The 20,452-nt window shown below is 46.0% G+C and overlaps 1 protein-coding gene across 2 annotated transcripts; it reads left to right on the forward strand.

The window, feature by feature from the left end:
• Window positions 1-9,551: 9,551 nt before the first annotated feature.
• Window positions 9,552-16,468, forward strand: c1qc (complement component 1, q subcomponent, C chain). Of its 2 annotated transcripts, none has more exons than XM_036967927.1 (5): window positions 9,552-9,685; window positions 10,019-10,204; window positions 11,479-11,773; window positions 15,008-15,140; window positions 15,538-16,468. In XM_036967927.1, the coding sequence occupies exons 2-5, from the start codon at window positions 10,039-10,041 to the stop codon at window positions 15,670-15,672; spliced, it is 729 nt and encodes a 242-aa protein (XP_036823822.1). In that variant the 5' UTR covers window positions 9,552-9,685; window positions 10,019-10,038; the 3' UTR covers window positions 15,673-16,468. The 2 variants fall into 2 exon arrangements, with proteins under 2 accessions (XP_036823822.1, XP_036823823.1); XM_036967928.1 differs by having other exon boundaries at window positions 9,569-9,685; window positions 10,031-10,204.
• The last annotated feature ends 3,984 nt before the right edge of the window (window positions 16,469-20,452 follow it).

Here is a 20,452-nt window from a genome sequence, read left to right on the forward strand (position 1 = left end):
CCAAGAGTTAATACATGCTGGAAGCACCTTCGGCAGCCATTACAGCTGTGAATCACGTTGAATAAGATTCTACCAACTCTTAGGGCAATATACAGTGCTGTCAGAGATGATTCATAACCCTTGATTTATTCCACAGTTTATTGTGTTACAGCTTGGATTCAATGACAAAGTGAAAATATGTTTTTTTAATGTAGCACATTTATTGAAAATGAAATACAGAAATGTCACAATGACATAAATATTCCCACCTGTGAGTAGAATAACCTTTGGCAGTGATTGCAGCTGTGAGTCTTTCTGGGTAAGTCTCTAAGAGCTGTGAGTCTTTCTGGGTACGTCTCTAAGAGCTGTGAGTCTTTCTGGGTCAGTCTCTAAGAGCTGTGAGTCTTTCTGGGTACGTCTCTAAGAGCTGTGAGCCTTTCTGGGTCAGTCTCTAAGACCTGTGAGTCTTTCTGGGTCAGTCTCTAAGAGCTGTGAGCCTTTCTGGGTCAGTCTCTAAGACCTGTGAGCCTTTCTGGGTCCTTTCTGGAACAAAACAGTCCTGTCTTGTGCAAACAGAAGACAACCACCCACAAAACCCAACACCAAACAGGCTACCTAAATATGGTTTCCAATCAGAGACAATGACTAACACCTGCCTCTGATTGAGAACCATATCAGACCAAACATAGAAACGGGAAAACTAGACACACAACATAGAATGCCCACCCAGCTCACGTCCTGACCAACACTAAAACAAAGCAAACACAAAATAACTATGGTCAGAACGTAACAGAGTGGTACTCAGTAATGTGTTGTATTGGAAACAAACACCCCAAACATAACACTTTCTATTCAGGACAAAAAGTTCATTTATTCGCCACTTTCTTTTGCAGTATTACTTTACTGCCTTGTAAACAGGATATGGAATATTTTTATTATGTCATTTAGGTTAATATTGTGGAGTAACTACAATGTTGTTGATCCATCCTCAGTCTTCTTCTATCACAGCCATTAAACTATGAAATCCCTCCAGCAACTGAGTTAGCAAGGACGCTTGTATCTTTGTAGTGACTGGGTGTATTGATACATTATCCTCATCTAGAGTGTAATTAAGAAAGTCACCTCAGCTCAAAAGGATATTCAATGTCTGCTTCTTATTTTATTTTTACACATCAAACATTGGGTGGCCTTCTTTGCGAGGTATTGGAAAACCTCTCTGGTCTTTGGGGTTGAATCTGTGTTTGAAAATCACTGCTCGACTCAGGGACCTTACAGATCATTGGAGAAAATAAACTTCCTCTCACTGCTCAACTCAGGGACCTTACAGATCATTGTAGAAAATAAACTTCCTCTCACTGCTCAACTCAGGGACCTTACAGATCTTTGTAGAAAATAAACTTCCTCTCACTGCTCAACTCAGGGACCTTACAGATCATTGGAGAAAAGAAACTTCCTCTCACTGTCAACTGATTTTATTTTCATCACTTAACATTTTTTGTATCTTTTCACTACATCACTGGAAGCTCTGGACCGGATCATCGCAGCTACAGATGACGTTGGAAGTTTACATACACCTTAGCCAAATACATTTAAACTTAGTTTTTCACAATTCCTTACATTTAATCCTAGTAAAAAATTCCCTGTCTTAGGTCAGTTAGGATCACCACTTTATTTTTAGAATGTGAAATGTCAGAATAATAGTAGAGAGAATGATTTATTTCAGCTTTTATATCTTTCATCACATTCCCAGTGGGTCAGAAGTTTACATACACTCAATTAGTATTTGGTAGCATTGCCTTTAAATTGTTTATCTTGGGTCAAACGTTTCGGGAAGCCCTCCACAAGCTTCCCACAACAAGTTGGGTGAATTTTGGCCCATTCCTCCAGACAGAGCTGATGTAACTGAGTCAGGTTTGTAGGCCTCCTTGCTCGCACACGCTTTTTCAGTTCTGCCCACAAATTTGTGATGGCCACTCCAATACCTTAACTTTGTTGTCCTTAAGCCATTTTGCCACAACTTTGGAAGTATGCTTGGGGTCATTGTCCATTTGGAAGACCCATTAGTGACCAAGCTTTAACTTCCTGACTGACGTCTTGAGATGTTGCTTCAATATATCCACATCATTTTGCTCCCTCATGATGCCATCTATTTTGTGAAGTGCACCAGTCCCTCCTGCAGCAACGCACACCCACAACATGATGCTGCCACCCCCGTGCTTCACGGTTGGGATGGTGTTCTTCGGCTTGCAAGCCTCCCCCTTTTTCCTCCAAACATAACAATGGACATTATGGCCAAACAGTTCTATTTTTGTTTCATCAGACCAGAGGACATTTCTCCAAAAAGTACGATCTTTGTCCCCATGTGCAGTTGCAAACCATTGCAAACCAACTACAATACCTCTCTTGCCAATTGGCCTGGACCCTTTCTCGACACGGAGCCCCGCCGATCCATCACGACTGGTCTGCTCGTCTGCTGACGTAATTCGGCCGATGTGCTCTCAACCGGCCTCTGCGCCGTGGATGTTAGTGAAGATTCATCTGCTAGCCCCAGCCCGTTAGCTTTCTGAACGCCGTTTCTCCCACTCGCCCACTGTAGTAATTAACTACCCAACAGCTCCCAGTTTCATCTATTGCTGCTCATTGGACCCTATGATCACTCGGCTACGCAGCTGATACCTTAACAAGGTACTTAATTTGGTTTAACTGTCGGCCCTCGAACTCAGGTATCTAACTGACCCTCTCTGCCCATTCATCGCCATTGACCCGCTGCTGTTGTCTTAGCTGTTTACCTGTTGTTGTCTCACCCGTTGTCTTAGCTCTCCCAATCAACACCTGTGATTGCTTTATGCCTCTCTCTAATGTCAATATGCCTTGTATACTGTTGTTTAGGGTAGCTGTTGTTGTTTTATTTTACTGCGGAGGCCCTAGTCCTGCTCAACATGCCTCAGATAGGCCATTTTGTCCCACCCCCCACACATGCGGAGACTTCACCATAACTGGTGCCTCCAGAGATGCAACCTCTCTCATTGTCACTCAATGCCTGGATTTATCTCTCATCCTACCATACCCCTGTCTGTACACTATGCCCTGAATCCATCCTACCACACCCAGAAATCTGCTCCTTTTATTTTCTGTTCCCAAAGCACTAGATGACCAGTTCTTATAGCCTTTAGCCGTACCCTCATCCTACTCCTCCTCTGTTCCTCTGGTGATATGGAGATTAATCCAGGCCCTGCAATGCCTAGCTCCACTCCCATTCCCCAGGCACTCTCATTTGTTGACTTCTGAAGCCGTAAAAGCCTTGGGTTCATGCATGTTAATATCAGAAGCCTCCTCCCTAAGTTTGCTTTATTCACTGCTTTAGCACACTCTGCCAACCCTGATGTCCTAGCCATGTCTGAATCCTGGCTTAGGAAGGCCACCAAATCTTCTGAAATTTCCATCCACCAACTACAACATTTTTAGTCAAGATAGAACTGCTAAAGGGGGCGGAATTGCAATCTACTGTAGAGCGAGTCTGCAGAGTTCTGTCATACTATCCAGGTCTGTCCTAGCCATGTCTGAATCCTGGCTTAGTAAGAGCACCAAAAACCCTGACATTTCCACCCCTAACTATAACATTTTCCAACAACATAGAACTGCCAAAGGGGGCGGAGTTAGCCTGCAGAGGTCTGTCTTACTATCCAGGTCTGTGCCCAAACAGTTCGAGCTTTTACTTTTAAAGATTCATCTCTGCAGAAATAAGTCCCTCACTGTTGCCGCTTGTTATAGACCCCCCATCATCAGCTCTCAGCTGTGCCCTGGACACCATATATGAATTGATTGCCCCCCATCTATCATCAGAGGTCATACTGATAGGTGACCTAAATTGGGATATGCTTAACACCCCGGCTGTCCTACAATCTAAACTAGATGCCCTCAATCTCACACAAATTATCAAGGAACCTACCAGGTACAACTCCAAATCTGTAAATATGGGCACCCTCATAGATATCATCCTGACCAACTTGCCCTCTAAATACACCTCTGCTGTTTTCAACCAGGATCTCAGCGATCACTGCCTCTTTGCCTGCGTCCGTTATGGGTCCGCGGTCAAACGACCACACCTCATCACTGTCAAACTCTCCCTAAAACACTTCTGCGAGCAGGCCTTGCTAATCGACCTGGAAGGATATTGACCTCATCCCATCAGTAGAGGATGCCTGGTTGTTCATTAAAAGTGCTTTCCTCTCCATCTTAAGTAAGCATGCCACATTCCAAAAATTTAGAACTAAGAACAGATATAGCCCTTGGTTTACTCCAGGCTTGACTGCCCTTGACCAGCACAAAAACATCCTGTGGCGTACTGCACTAGTATCGAATAGTCCCTGCGATATGCAACTTTTCAGGGAAGTCAGGAACCAATATACACAGTCAGTTAGGAAAGCAAAGGCTAGCATTTTCAAACAGAAAATTGCATCCTGCAGCATTAATTCCAAAACGTTTTGGGACACTGTAAAGTCCATGGAGAATAAGAGCACCTCCTTCCAGCTGCCCACTGCACTAAAACTAGGAAACACTGTCACCACCAATAAATCCACGATAATCGAGAATTTCAACAAGCATTTCTCTACAGCTGGCCATGCTTTCCACCTGGCTACACAAACCCCGGCCAACAGCTCTGCACCCCCCACAACAACTGGTCCAAGACCCCCCGCTTCTACTTCCCCCAAATCCAGACAGCTGATGTTCTGAAAGAGCTGCAAAATCTGGATCCCTACAAATCAGCTGGGCTAGACAATCTGGACCCTCTCAACCTCTATTACTAGTCTGTTCAACCTCTCTTTCGTATCGTCTGAGGTTCCTAAAGATTGGAAAGTGGCCGCGGTCATTCCCCTCTTCAAAGCGGGAGACACTATAGACCCAAACTGTCACAGACCTATATCCATCCTGCCCTGCCTCTCTTAAGTCTTCATAAGCCAAGTGATCAAACAGTTCACCGACCATTTTGAATTCCACCGTACATTCTCAGCTACGCAATCCGGTTCCGAGCTGGTCATGGGTGCACCTCAGCCACGTTCAAGGTCCTAAACGATATCATAAACGCCATCGATAAAAGACAGTATAGTGCAGCCGTCTTCATCGAACTGGCCAAGACTCTGTCAATCACCGTACTCATATCGGCAGACTCAACAGCCTTAGTTTCTCTAATGACTGCCTTGCCTGGTTCACCAACTACTTCTCAGACAGAGTTCAGTGTGTCAAATCGGAGGGCTTGTTGTCCGGACCTCTTGCAGTCTCTTTGTATATATCAATGATGTCGCTCTTACTCTTTGATCAACCTCTACGCCCATTCTGTATACATCTGGCCCTTCTTTGGACACTGTGTTAACACACATCCAGACGAGCTTCAACGCCATGCAACACTCATTCCGTGGCCTCCAACTGCTCTTATTGCGGGATTGCTGCCCGCACCCGCACGCCCGCCCGACTAGCATCACTACTCTGGACGGTTCTGAATTAGAATATGTGGACTATAAATACCTAGGCGTCTGGTTAGACTGTAAACTCTCCTTCCAGACTCATATTAAGCACCTCCAATCCAAAATTAAATCTAGAATCGGCTTCCAAATTCGCTACAAAGCCTCCTTCAGTCATGCTGCCAAAAATACCCTTGCAAAACTGACTATCCTACCGATCCTTGACTTCGGCGATGTCATTTACAAAATAGCCTCCAACACTCTACTCAGCAAATTAGATGCATTCTATAACAGTGCCATCCGTTTTGTCACCAAAGCCCCATATACTACCCACCACTGCGACCTATATGCTCTCGTTGGCTGGTCCTCGCTACATTTTCATTGCCAAACCCACTGGCTCCAGGTCATCTATAAGTCTTTGCTAGGTAAAGCCCGCCTTATGTCAGCTCACTGGTCGCCATAGCAGCACCCACCCGTGTCACGTGCTCCAGCAGGTATATTTCACTGGTCATCCCCAAAGCCAACACCTCCTTTGGCCGCCTTTCCTTCCAGTTCTCTGCTGCCAATGACTGGAATGAATTGCAAAGATCACTGAAGTTGGAGACTTATATCTCCCTCACTAACTTTAAGCGGCAGCTGTCAGAGCAGCTTACCGATCGCTGCAGCTGTACACAGTCCATCTGTAAATAGCCCATCTGTAAATAGCCCATCCAACCAACTACCTACCTCATCCCCATATTTGCTTTTGTTTTTCTGCCCTTTTGCACCCCAGTATTTCTACTTGCACATCATCATCTGCACATATATCACTCCAGTGTAAATTGCTATATTGTAATTACTTCGCCACTATTGGCCTATTTATTGCCTTACCTCCTTATTTAATTTGCACACACTGTATACAGATGATTCTATTGTGTTATTGACTGTACATTTGTTTATCCCATGTGTAACTCTGTGTTGTTGTTTTTGTCGCACTGCTTTGCTTTATCTTGGCCATGTCGCAGTTGTAAATGAGAACTTGTTCTCAACTGGCCTACCTGGTTAAATAAAGGTGAAATAAAAAGAATGTATAAACAAATCTGTATGAACATAACAAGTTCAACAACTGAGACACAAACTGAACAAGTTCCACAGACATGTGACTAACAGAAATGGAATAATGTGTCCCTGAAAAAAGGGGGTGGGGTCAAAATCAAAAGCAACAGTCAGTATTTGGCCACCAGCTGCGTTAAGTACTGCAGTGCATCTCCTCCTCATGGACTGCACCAGATTTGCCAGTTCTTGCTGTAAGATGTTACCCCACTCTTCCAACAAGGCACCTGCAAGTTCCCGGACATTTCTTGAGGGAATGGCCCTAGCCCTCACCCTCCGATCCAACAGGTCCCAGACATTTCAGGGAGGAATGGCCCTAGCCCTCAACCTCCGATCCAACAGGTCCCAGACGTGCTCAATGGGATTGAGATCCGGGCTCTTTGCTGGCCATGGCAGAACACTGACATTCCTGTCTTGCAGGAAATCACACACAGAACGAGCAGTATGGATGGTGACATTGTCATGCTGGAGGGTCATGTCAGGATGAGTCTGCAGGAAGGGTACCGCATGTCTTCCCTGAAACACACAGAGTTGAAATTGCCTGCAATGACAACAAGCTCAGTCCGATGATGCTGTGACACTCCGCCCCAGACCATGACGGACTCTCCACCTCCAAATTGATCCCGCTCCAGAGTACAGGTCTCGGTGTAACACTCATTTCTTCGACGATAAACGCGAATCCGACCATCACCCCTGGTGAGACAAAACCGTGACTCGTCAATGAAGAGCACTTTCTGCCAGTCCTGTCTGCTCCAGCGACGGTGGGTTTGTGTCCATAGGCGACGTTGTTGCTGGTGATGTCTGGTGAGGACCTGCCTTACAACAGGCCTACAAGCCCTCAGTCCAGCCTCTCTCAGCCTATTGCAGACAGTCTGAGCACTGATGGAGAGATTGTGCGTTCCTGGTGTAACTTGGGCAGTTGTTGTTTCCATCCTGTACCTGTCCCGCAGGTGTGATGTTCGGATGTACCGATCCTGTGCAGGTGTTGTTACACGTGGTCTGCCACTGCGAGGACGATCAGCTGTCCGTCCTGTCTCCCTGTAGCTGTCTTAGGCGTCTCACAGTACGGATATTGCAATTTATTGCCCTGGCCACATCTGCAGTCCTCATGCCTCCTTGCAGCATGCCTAAGGCATGTTCACACAGATGAGCAGGGACCCTGGGCATCTTTCTTTTGGTGTTTTACAGAGTCAGTAGAAAGGCCTCTTTAGTGTCCTAAGTTTTCTTAAATGTGACCTTAATTGCCTACCGTCTGTAAGCTGTTAGTGTCTTAACGACCGTTCCACAGGTGCATATTCATTAATTGTTTATGGTTCATTGAACAAGCATGGGAAACAGTGTTTAAACCCTTTACAATGAAGATCTGTGAAGTTATTTTGATTTTTATGAATTATCTTTGAAAGACAGGGACCTGAAAAATATACTTTTTATTTTTTGTTGAGTTTAAATGGGAGATACAACCATCCCAGCTCTGCAGATTTTGCTGCGAAGAGACAGAATCATTAGATCATTTGTTTTGGTACTGTCCATATGTAACATGTCATTCCTGGTTCTGGAATGGCAAAAGAATTGCAACATTTACCTGGAGCTAACTCTGCAGAGTGATTGAATAAGTCATAGTCAATTTATCAATAATATAGTAATACTTTTTGCAAAATGTTTTATCTTTCATTTATAATCTGTAGAAACTATGAGAATAGAAAGGTTCAGACGTTTTGTGAAGCATCACAGTACACTGGGAAAATATATGGCACATAGAGATCAAAACTGGACGGTGTTCAGAGATAGATGGGAGGGGTTGAGGGGAGCTGAAGGATGGGACTGGATGGTGTTTAGAGATAGATGGGAGGGGTTGAATGGAGCTGAAGAATGGGACTGGATGGTGTTTAGAGATAGATGGGAGGGGTTGAATGGAGCTGAAGGATGGGACTGGATGGTGGTCAGAGATAGATGGGAGGGGTTGAGGGGAGCGGGAGGATGGGACTGGATGGTGTTAAGAGATAGATGGGAGGGGTTGAATGGAGCTGAAGAATGGGACTGTATGGTGTTTAGAGATAGATGGGAGGGGTTGAATGGAGCTGAAGGATGGGACTGGATGGTGGTCAGAGATAGATGGGAGGGGTTGAGGGGAGCTGAAGGATGGGACTGGATGGTGTTAAGAGATAGATGGGAGGGGTTGAGTGGAGCTGAAGGATGGAACTGGATGGTGTTAAGAGATAGATGGGAGGGGTTGAATGGAGCTGAAGAATGGGACTGGATGGTGTTTAGAGATAGATGGGAGGGGTTGAGGGGAGCTGAAGGACTGGATGGTGTTCAGAGATAGATGGGAGGGGTTAAGGGGAGCTGAAGGATGGGACTAAAAACAACAAGATAACTAATGTAAAATATAGTGGGTCCATAAAATGTATATAGTCGGTATTAACTGGAAGTAGAAGCCTAAGTGTTGTTGTCCATTAGTTTACTCCAATTAGGGGAGGGGTGTTGGGTTAGGGTAATATAATAAAGGAATATATATTTACAAAACAGCATATATGGGGGATTGGAAATGGTGCATTACATTGATGGAAGCTATAATACAATGTTACAGTTGATCTAAAAAACCTTGGTGAGAGACCACAGACACACGTTGCTCCTTCCATATATTTATTGATCATCAGCATCATGTTATGGGTATGACTGTCACTGCCAGGGACTAGGGTGTTTGTCAGGATCTAGAAAGGAGCAAAGTTAGAGGAAGACCTGCCTCAGTCTTCTGAAAACCTAATGGATAGAGTTTTATTTTTCACACACACACACACACACACACACACACACATACAGTACACACACACACACAGACAAATACACACGCGTGACCATGGCCCTGGAGATGTGAAACCTGCTGAGGATGCAGATGTGACCAAAGGTTCCGCTTTGGTTCCAGTTCCCTGAGGACATAACACCTCCTTTCCCTCTCTCTCTCTCTCTGTTTCTCTCTCTCTCTCTCTCTCTTGCTCTCTCTCTCTCTCTTGCTCTCTCTCTCTCTCTCTCTCTCTCTCTCTCTCTCTCTCTCTCTCTCTGTGACTCTGTCTCTCGCTCTCTCTCTGTCTGTCTCCTCAGACTACAATCACACAGCATACAGTATTGTACAGTATTGTGCATCTTCTCTACTGCAGGTAAGTCTGTTTTATCTGAGATATAACCGGATATAACCTGTTATAATATATTCACTTCTGTCCTCTGCTGCTGTAGTTTGTGTCACAACAGTTGAACTGAACTTGTTGATAAAGTTGTTAAATCAGTATGACTTTCTGTCTTTGGATATACACAGGTTTTTGTGTTGTAGACATAATTAAAAACAAATTTCAGCTGGTGTTGATCGTTTTAGCTCTCCTCTCCTCTCCTCTCCTCTCCTCTCCTCTCCTCTCCTCTCCTCTCTTCTACTCTACTTTTCTCCTGTACCGTCTCTTCTCAACTCTCCACGCTTTCCTCTCTCCTCTCTTTTCCAGGTCTCTATTCAGTGGTTGCTATGGTCTGTTTTTGCATTGCTATGGGAGCTATGCTCTCATTGGCTCTGCCTGACCTGGTTACCATGGAGACGTGTACATCGGCGGGGACGCCTGGACTGCATGGTTTCCCAGGGTTACCAGGAAGGGACGGACGAGATGGAGAGACGGGGGAGAAGGGAGTGCCAGGTACACCCACCCACCCACCCACCCACCCACCTGGTACATTCAAGCTTCAATGCCATACAACTCTCCTTCCGTGGCCTCCAATTGCTCTTAAATACAAGTAAAACTAAATGCATGCTCTTCAACCGATCGCTACCTGTACCTACCCGCCTGCCCAACATTACTACTCTGGACGGCTCTGACTTAGAATACGTGGACAACTACAAATACTTAGGTGTTTGGTTAGACTGTAAACTCTCCTTCCAGACCCATATCAAACATCTCCAATCCAAAGTTAAATCTAGAATTGGCTTCCTATTTCGCAACAAAGCATCCTTCACTCATGCTGCCAAACATACCCTTGTAAAACTGACCATCCTACCAATCCTCAACTTTGGCGATGTCATTTACAAAATAGCCTCCAATACCCTACTCAACAAATTGGATGCAGTCTATCACAGTGGAATCCGTTTTGTCACCAAAGCCCCATATACTACCCACCATTGCGACCTGTACGCTCTCGTTGGCTGGCTCTCGCTTCATACTCGTCGCCAAACCCACTGGCTCCATGTCATCTACAAGACCCTGCTAGGTAAAGTCCCCCCTTATCTCAGCTCGCTGGTCACCATTGCATCTCCCACCTGTAGCACACGCTCCAGCAGGTATATCTCTCTAGTCACCCCCAAAACCAATTCTTTCTTTGGCCGCCTCTCCTTCCAGTTCTCTGCTGCCAATGACTGGAACGAACTACAAAAATCTCTGAAACTGGAAACACTTATCTCCCTCACTAGCTTTAAGCACAAACTGTCAGAGCAGCTCACAGATTACTGCACCTGTACATAGCCCACCTATAATTTAGCCCAAACAACTACTTCTTTCCCTACTGTATTTAATTAATTAATTTATTTTGCTCCTTTGCACCCCATTATTTTTATTTCTACTTTGCACATTCTCCCATTGCAAATCTACCATTCCAGTGTTTTACTTGTTATATTGTATTTACTTTGCCACCATGGCCTTTTTGCCTTTACCTCCCTTATCTCACCTCATTTGCTCACATCGTATATAGACTTGTTTATACTGTATTATTGACTGTATGTTTGTTTTACTCCATGTGTAACTCTGTGTCGTTGTATGTGTCAAACTGCTTTGCTTTATCTTGGCCAGGTCGCAATTGTAAATGAGAACTTGTTCTCAACTTGCCTACCTGGTTAAATAAAGGTGAAATAAATAAATAAATAAATAAATAAATTCCAGGGTACATGATCACATCTCAAAACGTTCCCTCTTCTGTCCAGGTGTTGTATCTGGACCAGGCCAGATACCAGAGGGGGGCCAGAAGGGGGAGCCGGGTGTGAAGGGAGCGGTTGGGAAGCTAGGTCGTAGTGGTGTGAGAGGAGATAAGGGATCCCCAGGGTCAGAGGGACCCCGGGGAGAGCCAGGGGAGTCGGGCTCAGCAGGGTCTCTGTTCCATTCTGCCTTCAGCGTGGCCAGAGGTACCGCCAGCCCTCCAGAGAAGGCCAGCCCCATCAGATTTACCTCTGTTATCACTGATGTTAACAAGGACTACAACACAGAGACTGGACGCTTCAGGTAATGCCGAGCTACACAACTTTCTAAATCCTAACATTGCTGAGGCTCTCACAATGACCGCCTCTCCTGTAGTTCTGTCTTGCCAACGTACGTAGTGGTGCGCACATAAGTCTTCTCTTGGTTCTGAGGATTCTCAATACCAAGCTCTTAACGTAGCTAGAACGAGCTGTGACGAGTCAGACATTCACGCTTGCCACACAAAGTTGAAATATCTAGCCAATACATTTTGAATTGAATATCATTGCCTGTGAATATCAGAGTTGTAACCATTCGACACACTGGCTAAAGCAAATACCCATAGTGCTCTTCTAGTACACACGTCTCCACATTCTGGGGGAAACAACGGCATCATCTCACTGGCTTCTTTTCTGAGCTCTCATTGGCTATCGCTGTTCTCAAAACGTGTCGTTACATATATCACACTACAAGAGCATTGCAGATTTGAACATTTTGGGCCGTGTGGGACTGCTCAAAAAGGGGATCGTAGCCCTCAGCATCTCTGACCTGCTATGTGCTGTCTGCATGGCCGAGTAGGCAACAACATTGGGATTTTGTCTCTGATCTTAAAAATGTGTCTAGGAAAGTTCAAATCAGGGCCAAAATCATGTAGTGTATACGCCTCGTCTGACTGTCCTTTCAATGCTGAGAGCCCGTACCGCAGCATTTAATGTCAGCAGAATGAACCCCGGTGGCTCGCAACGTGTAAGTCAAGCAGATACGAGCTCCGCAAATCCATTAGTGCTGCAAAAAGACAATAGACTCAAACTTGAATTGATGTTCGACAACAAAGACTTGCGACACGTGGCAAGGACTGAAGACTTTGACTGCAAAGATGAATCCAGCTGTGTGGTGCCCACCGAAGCCTCCCTCCCAGACGAGTTTAACACATTCTATTCCCGCTTCGAGGCAGACAACACCGAGACATCCAGGAAGACTCTCGCTGCTCCAGACGACCAGGTGCTTTCCCTCTCCGTGACTGACGTGAGGAAAACTCTCAAAAGAGTGAATACTCACAAAGCTGCCGGCTCAGATGACATCTCTGACCGCATCCTCAGAATGTGTGATGACCAGCTGGCTGGCGTCTTCTCGGACATCTTCAACCTGTCCCTGTCCCAGTCTGTAGTCCCCACTTGCTTCAAGGAGACATGCCCCGTCACGCTTCAAGGAGACACTCCCTGTCACGCTGACCTGGTCATCATGAAGTGCTTCGAGAGGCTGGTCATAGCCCACATCAAGGCCAGCATGCCAGGCACACTGGACACACTAGTGAGGAGGGAACATGCTCCGTTCCACATCAACAGGACTGCAGTAGAGAGAGTCAGCAGTTTGAAGTACCTTGGCGTCCACATTGGCATCCACATTACCAAGGACTTGTCATGGACCAACAACACGACCACTCTGGTCAAGAGGGGGCAACAGTGTCTCTAGTTCTTAAGGCGGTGAAGATATTATGCATGCCGCCCCAGGTCCTCTCCAAATACTACTGCTGCACCATCGAGAGCATCCTGACCAGTTGCATCACAGCCTGGTACGGGAATTGCTCCGTCCACAATTGCAAGGCCCTCCAGTGGGTGGTGAAGACCATGCTCCCACACATCCAGGACAACTACTTGAAATGGTGCCTGAGGAAGGCACCCAGCATCATCACACACCCCCCACCCACACAGATATCCACTCATCCCCACACATACAGATATCCACTCATCCCCACCCACACACAGATATCTACTCATCCCCACCCACCCACACAGATATCCACCCCCCCACACACACACACACACACACACCAAATCACATGTATTCATAAAGCCCTTCTTACATCAGCTGATATCTCAAAGTGCTGTACAGAAACCCAGCCTAAAACCCCAAACAGCAAGTAATGCAGGTGTAGAAGCACAGTGGCTAGGAAAAACTCCATAGAAAGGCAGGAACCTAGAGAGGAACCAGGCTCTGGGGGATGCTACACACACATCACAACTGATGCTACCAGACTGGTATTATGATATACTAAATACTGCACATTTTAAAAACGGGCCTTCCACCTCCTCCCCAATAGTGTAAATATTATACTATAAATTGTGCCTTTCTGTATTATACTGATGCTAAAATGTTTATTCTATTCTACTGAGCCATTTACTTTTTGTTCAAATTCTTAAATGTAATTATTTATTTTTGTTATTGCACTGTCACGAAGGAACCTGCAGTCAGTCAGCCAGCTAGTCAGTCAGTCAGTCAGCCAGCTAGTCAGCCAGCTAGTCAGTCAGTCAGTCAGCCAGCTAGTCAGTCAGTCAGTCAGCCAGCTAGTCAGTCAGTCAGTCAGCCAGCTAGTCAGCCAGCTAGTCAGTCAGTCAGTCAGCCAGCCAGCTAGTCAGCCAGCTAGTCAGTCAGTCAGTCAGCCAGCTAGTCAGTCAGTCAGTCAGTCAGCCAGCTAGTCAGCCAGCCAGCTAGTCAGCCAGCTAGTCAGTCAGTCAGTCAGCCAGCTAGTCAGTCAGTCAGTCAGTCAGCCAGCTAGTCAGCCAGCCAGCTAGTCAGCCAGCTAGTCAGTCAGTCAGTCAGCCAGCTAGTCAGTCAGTCAGTCAGTCAGCCAGCTAGTCAGCCAGCTAGTCAGTCAGTCAGTCAGCCAGCTAGTCAGTCAGTCAGTCAGTCAGGCAGCTAGTCAGTCAGTCAGTCAGCCAGCTAGTCAGTCAGTCAGCCAGCTAGTCAGTCAGTCAGTCAGTCAGCCAGCTAGTCAGCCAGCTAGTCAGTCAGTCAGTCAGCCAGCTAGTCAGCCAGCTAGTCAGTCAGTCAGCCAGCTAGTCAGTCAGTCAGTCAGTCAGCCAGCTAGTCAGTCAGTCAGCCAGCTAGTCAGTCAGTCAGTCAGTCAGTCAGCCAGCTAGTCAGTCAGTCAGTCAGTCAGTCAGTCAGTCAGTCAGCCAGCTAGTCAGTCAGTCAGTCAGTCAGTCAGCCAGCTAGTCAGTCAGTCAGCCAGCTAGTCAGTCAGTCAGTCAGCTAGTCAGTCAGTCAGTCAGTCAGCCAACTAGTCAGTCAGTCAGCCAGCTAGTCAGTCAGTCAGTCAGCTAGTCAGTCAGTCAGTCAGTCAGTCAGTCAGCCAGCTAGTCAGTCAGTCAGCCAGCTAGTCAGTCAGTCAGTCAGCTAGTCAGTCAGTCAGTCAGTCAGCCAGCTAGTCAGTCAGTCAGTCAGGCAGCTTGTCAGTCCGTTTGTCTATCCATCCACCCATCCTCTCTCTGGCTGTAGGTGCCGCGTGCCGGGGACGTACTACTTTGTGTACCACGCGTCGTCTGAGGAGAGACTGTGTCTGGTGTTCAAACTGGATGGAACCAGTCTGGCCTCCTTCTGTGACCTGACGTACGGGGGCACGAAGAGACAGGTACACACACACACACACACACACACACACACACACACACACACACACACACACACACACACACACACACACACACACACACACACACACACACACACACGCGCACGCACACACACACACACACACACACACACACACACACACACACACACACACACACACACACACACACACACACACACAGACACACACACACGCACAAACACACACGCAAGAACACACAAGCAAGAACACACACGCAAGAACACACACGCACACATGCACAAACACAATGTTAACCCTTCCCTCTCCTCTCCCTCCCTCTCCCTATCCCTCTCCTCCTCTTTTCTTCTCCCCTCTCCCGCTCCTCTCCTCCCCCTCTCCTCCCCCTCTCCTCCCCCTCTCCTCCCGTCTCCAGGTGAGTTCGGGGGGTCTGGCTACGTACTTGAAGAAGGATCAGGAGGTGTGGTTAGAGACCAACGATTACAACGGCATGACGGGAAAACCTGAAGGGAACAGTCTCTTCTCTGGCTTCCTGCTCCACTCTCACTAACCTGAAGGGAACAGTCTCTTCTCTGGCTTCCTGCTCTACTCTCACTAACCTGAAGGGAACAGTCTCTTCTCTGGCTTCCTGCTCTACCCTCACTAACCTGAAGGGAACAGTCTCTTCTCTGGCTTCCTGTCTACACTCACAAACCTGAAGGGAACAGTCTCTTCTCTGGCTTCCTGCTCTACCCTCACTAACCTGAAGGGAACAGTCACTCCTCTGGCTTCCTGTGATTACCCTCACTAACCTGAAGGGAACAGTCTCTTCTCTGGCTTCCTGCTCTACCCTCACTAACCTGAAGGGAACAGTCTCTTCTCTGGCTTCCTGCTCTACCCTCACTAACCTGAAGGGAACAGTCACTCCTCTGGCTTCCTGCGATTACCCTCACTAACCTGAAGGGAACAGTCTCTTCTCTGGCTTCCTGCTCTACCCTCACTAACCTGAAGGGAACAGTCTCTTCTCTGGCTTCCTGCTCTACCCGCACTAACCTGAAGGGAACAGTCACTCCTCTGGCTTCCTGCTCTACCCTCACTAACCTGAAGGGAACAGTCTCTCCTCTGGCTTCCTGCGATTACCCTCACTAACCTGAAGGGAACAGTCTCTTCTCTGGCTTCCTGCTCTCCTCTCACTAACCTGAAGGGAACAGTCTCTTCTCTGGCTTCCTGCTCTACCCTCACTATATATATATCTCTCTCTATCCCTCCATCCATCCATCCAATCAATCAATCAATCAATTAATGAATTACTTAATAATGTACTTCTATTATTCTGTTTTGAACAATAAAGGCGTTTTAACTCATGAGTTTTGGTGTTGTTATTATCCATTGCTTTAACGGCATTTTGATTAAATGAATCAAGGTCAACTGTGTTTTTATGCTGAACAGGAACAATCTCCATGTTTACCGTTGTGATCTTCACCAGGGTTAGATCAAATACATTTCAATTCCAGTAAATTCAGAAAGTTTCCTCATTTTAAACCATTCAACAGAATTGGTATTGTGATTTCAGTGTACTTCCTGAATTGACTGGAATTTAAATAGAATTGTCCCAACCCTGCAATCCACGATGCTGTGTTTCAAACGGAACCCTATTCCCTATGTAGTGCACTACTTTAGACCAGAGCCCTATGGAACACTATTCCCTATATAGTGCACTACTTTGGACCAGAGACCAACGGCCCCTATTCCCTATATAGTGCACTACTTTAAACCACAGACCTATGGCTCTTATTCCCAATATAGTGCACTACTTTAAACCACAGACCTATGGCCCCTATTCCCAATATAGTGCACTACTTTAAACCACAGACCTATGGCCCCTACTCCCTATATAGTGCACTACTTTAGAACAGAGCCCATGGCCCCTACTCCCTATATAAGGCACTACTTTAGAACAGAGCCCATGGCCCCTATTCCTTATATAGTGCACTACGTTAGAACAGAGCCCATGGCCCCTATTCCCTATATAGTGCACTACTTTAAACCACAGACCTATGGCCCCTATTCCCTATATAGTGCACTACTTTAGAACAGAGCCCATGGCCCCTACTCCCTATATAGTGCACTACTTTAGAATTGAGCAAAACTAGAGAAGCTGTTCGACTGCTGACAGTGTGTTTGTGAGAGGTGCAAAAAAATCTAATCAAATTGTATTTGTCACATACACGTGTTTAGCAGATGTTATTGAGGGTGGAGCAAAATGTTTGTGTTTCCAGCTCCAACAGTGCAGTAACACCTAGCTAAATGCTTGTGTTCCTAGCTCCAACAGTGCAGTAATACCTAGCTAAATGCTTGTGTTCCTAACTCCAACAGTGCAGTAATACCTAGCTAAATGCTTGTGTTCCTAACTCCAACAGTATAGTAACACCTAGCTAAATGCTTGTGTTCCTAACTCCAACAGTGCAGTAACACCTAGCTAAATGTTTGTGTTCCTAACTCCAATAGTGCAGTAACACCCAGCTAAATGCTTGTGTTCCTAACTCCAACAGTGCAGTAACACCTAGCTAAATGCTTGTGTTCCTAACTCCAACAGTATAGTAACACCTAGCTAAATGCTTGTGTTCCTAGCTCCAACAGTGCAGTAACACCCAGCTAAATGCTTGTGTTCCTAACTCCAACAGTGCAGTAATACCTAGCTAAATGCTTGTGTTCCTAACTCCAACAGTGCAGTAACACCTAGCTAAATGCCTGTGTTCCTAACTCCAACAGTATAGTAACACCTAGCTAAATGCCTGTGTTCCTAACTCCAACAGTGCAGTAATACCTAGCTAAATGCTTGTGTTCCTAACTCCAACAGTATAGTAACACCTAGCTAAATGCTTGTGTTCCTAACTCCAACAGTGCAGTAACACCTAGCTAAATGCTTGTGTTCCTAACTCCAACAGTGCAGTAACACCTAGCTAAATGCTTGTGTTCCTAACTCCAACAGTGCAGTAACACCTAGCTAAATGCTTGTGTTCCTAACTCCAACAGTGCAGTAACACTTAGCTAAGTAATTGTGTTCCTAACTCCAACAGTATAGTAACACCTAGCTAAATGCTTGTGTTCCTAACTCCAACAGTGCAGTAACACCTAGCTAAATGCTTGTGTTCCTAACTCCAACAGTGCAGTAACACTTAGCTAAGTGTCTGTGTTCCTAACTCCAACAGTGCAGTAACACCTAGCTAAATGCTTGTGTTCCTAACTCCAATAGTGCAGTAACACCCAGCTAAATGCTTGTGTTCCTAACTCCAACAGTGCAGTAACACCTAGCTAAATGCTTGTGTTCCTAACTCCAACAGTATAGTAACACCTAGCTAAATGCTTGTGTTCCTAGCTCCAACAGTGCAGTAACACCCAGCTAAATGCTTGTGTTCCTAACTCCAACAGTATAGTAACACCTAGCTAAATGCATGTGTTCCTAGCTCCAACAGTGCAGTAACACACAGCTAAATGCTTGTGTTCCTAACTCCAACAGTGCAGTAATACCTAGCTAAATGCTTGTGTTCCTAACTCCAACAGTATAGTAACACCTAGCTAAATGCTTGTGTTCCTAACTCCAACAGTGCAGTAATACCTAGCTAAATGCTTGTGTTCCTAACTCCAACAGTATAGTAACACCTAGCTAAATGCTTGTGCTCCTAGCTCCAACAGTGCAGTGATACCTAGCTAAATGCTTGTGTTCCTAACTCCAACAGTGCAGTAACACCTAGCTAAATGTTTGTGTTCCTAGCTCCAGCATAATAATAATACCTAGCTAAAAGCTTGTGTTTCTAGCTCCAACATTGCAGTGATACCTAGCTAAAAGCTTGTGTTTATAGCTCCAACAGTATAGTAATATCTAACAAGTAATATATAATCATTTCACAACAACGTTCACAATACACACAAATCCAAAGTAAAGGAATGGAATTAAGAATATATACATATTTGGATGAGCAATGTCAGAGTGGCATAGACTAGGATACAGTAGAATAGGATATAATGCAGTGTATACAAATGAGATGAGTAATGCAAAATATGTAAACATTATTAAAGTGACTAGTATTCCATTATTAAAGTGGCCAGTGATTTATAGCCTATAGGTAGCAGCCTCTAATGTGCTAGTGATGGCTATTTAACAGTCTGATGGCCTTGAGATAAAAGCTGTTTTTCAGTCTCTCAGTCCCTGCTTTGATGCAGCTGTACTGACCTCGCCTTCTGGATGATAGCGGGGTGAACAGGCAGTGGCTCGAGTAGTTGTTGTCCTTGATTATCTTTTTGGCCTTCTTGTGACATCGGGTGGTGTAGGTGTCCTGGAGGGCAGGTAGTTTGCCCCCGGTGATGCACTGTGCAGACCGCACCACCCTCTGAGAGCCACTGCCTGTTCACCCCGTTATCAGGAAGTGCAGTTGCCGTACAAGGTGGTGATACAGCCCAACAGGATGCTCTCAATTGTACATCTGTAAAATTTTGTGAGGGTTTTAGGAGCCAAGTCAAATTTCTTCAGCCTCCTGAGGTTGAAGCGGCACTTTTGTGCCTTCTTCACCACACTGTCTGTGGGTGGACAATTTCTGTTTGTCAGTGGTGTGTACGCCAAGGAACTTGAAGCTTTCCACCTTCTCCAATGTGGTCTCGTCGATGTGGATAGGGGGGTACTCCCTCTGCTGTTTCTTGAAGTCCACGATCAGCTCCATTATTTTGTAGACATTGGGTGAAAGGCTATTTCCTGGCACCACACACTGAGTGCTGGTAATCAGGCCTACTACTGTTGTGTCATCTGCAAACTTGATGATTGAGTTGGAGGCGTGAGTAGCCACGCAGTCATGGGTTAACAGAGAGTACAGGAGGGGGCTGAGTGCGCACCCTTGTGGGGCCCCAGTGTTGAGGATCAGCAAAGTGGAGGTGTTGTTTCCTACCTTCACCACCTGGGGGCGGTCCGTCAGGACCCAGTTGCACAGAGCGGGGTTCAGACCAAGGGCCTCACGCTTAATGATGAGCTTGGAGGGTACTATGGTGTTGAATGCTGAGTTTTCAATGAACAGCATTCTTACATAGGTATTCCTCTTGTCTAAATGGGATATTGCAGTGTGGCGACTGAATCGTCTGTGAATCTGTTGGGGCGGTAAGCAAATTGAAGTGGGTCTAGGGTGTCAGGTAAGGTGAAGGTGATATGATCCTTGACTAGTCTCTCAAAGCACTTGATGATGACAGATGTGAGTGCTACGGGGCCAGAGTCATTTAGTTCCGTTACCTTTGCTTTCTTAGGTACAGGAACAGTGGTCTTGAAGCATGTGGGGACGGCAGACTGGGATAGGGAGAGATTGAAT

The sequence above is a fragment of the Oncorhynchus mykiss genome, chromosome Y, assembly GCF_013265735.2.
Source record: "Oncorhynchus mykiss isolate Arlee chromosome Y, USDA_OmykA_1.1, whole genome shotgun sequence".
In the NCBI taxonomy this organism is placed as follows: domain Eukaryota; kingdom Metazoa; phylum Chordata; class Actinopteri; order Salmoniformes; family Salmonidae; genus Oncorhynchus; species Oncorhynchus mykiss.

Excerpts from the sequence above, each read along its gene's own strand:
- c1qc (XM_036967927.1), top strand. The coding sequence starts at position 10,039 with ATGGTCTGTTTTTGCATTGCTATGGGAGCTATGCTCTCATTGGCTCTG. Across the intron at positions 11,774-15,007 it reads ACAGAGACTGGACGCTTCAG|GTGCCGCGTGCCGGGGACGT; the intron begins GTAATGCCGAGC and ends CTCTGGCTGTAG. Across the intron at positions 15,141-15,537 it reads ACGGGGGCACGAAGAGACAG|GTGAGTTCGGGGGGTCTGGC; the intron begins GTACACACACAC and ends TCCCGTCTCCAG.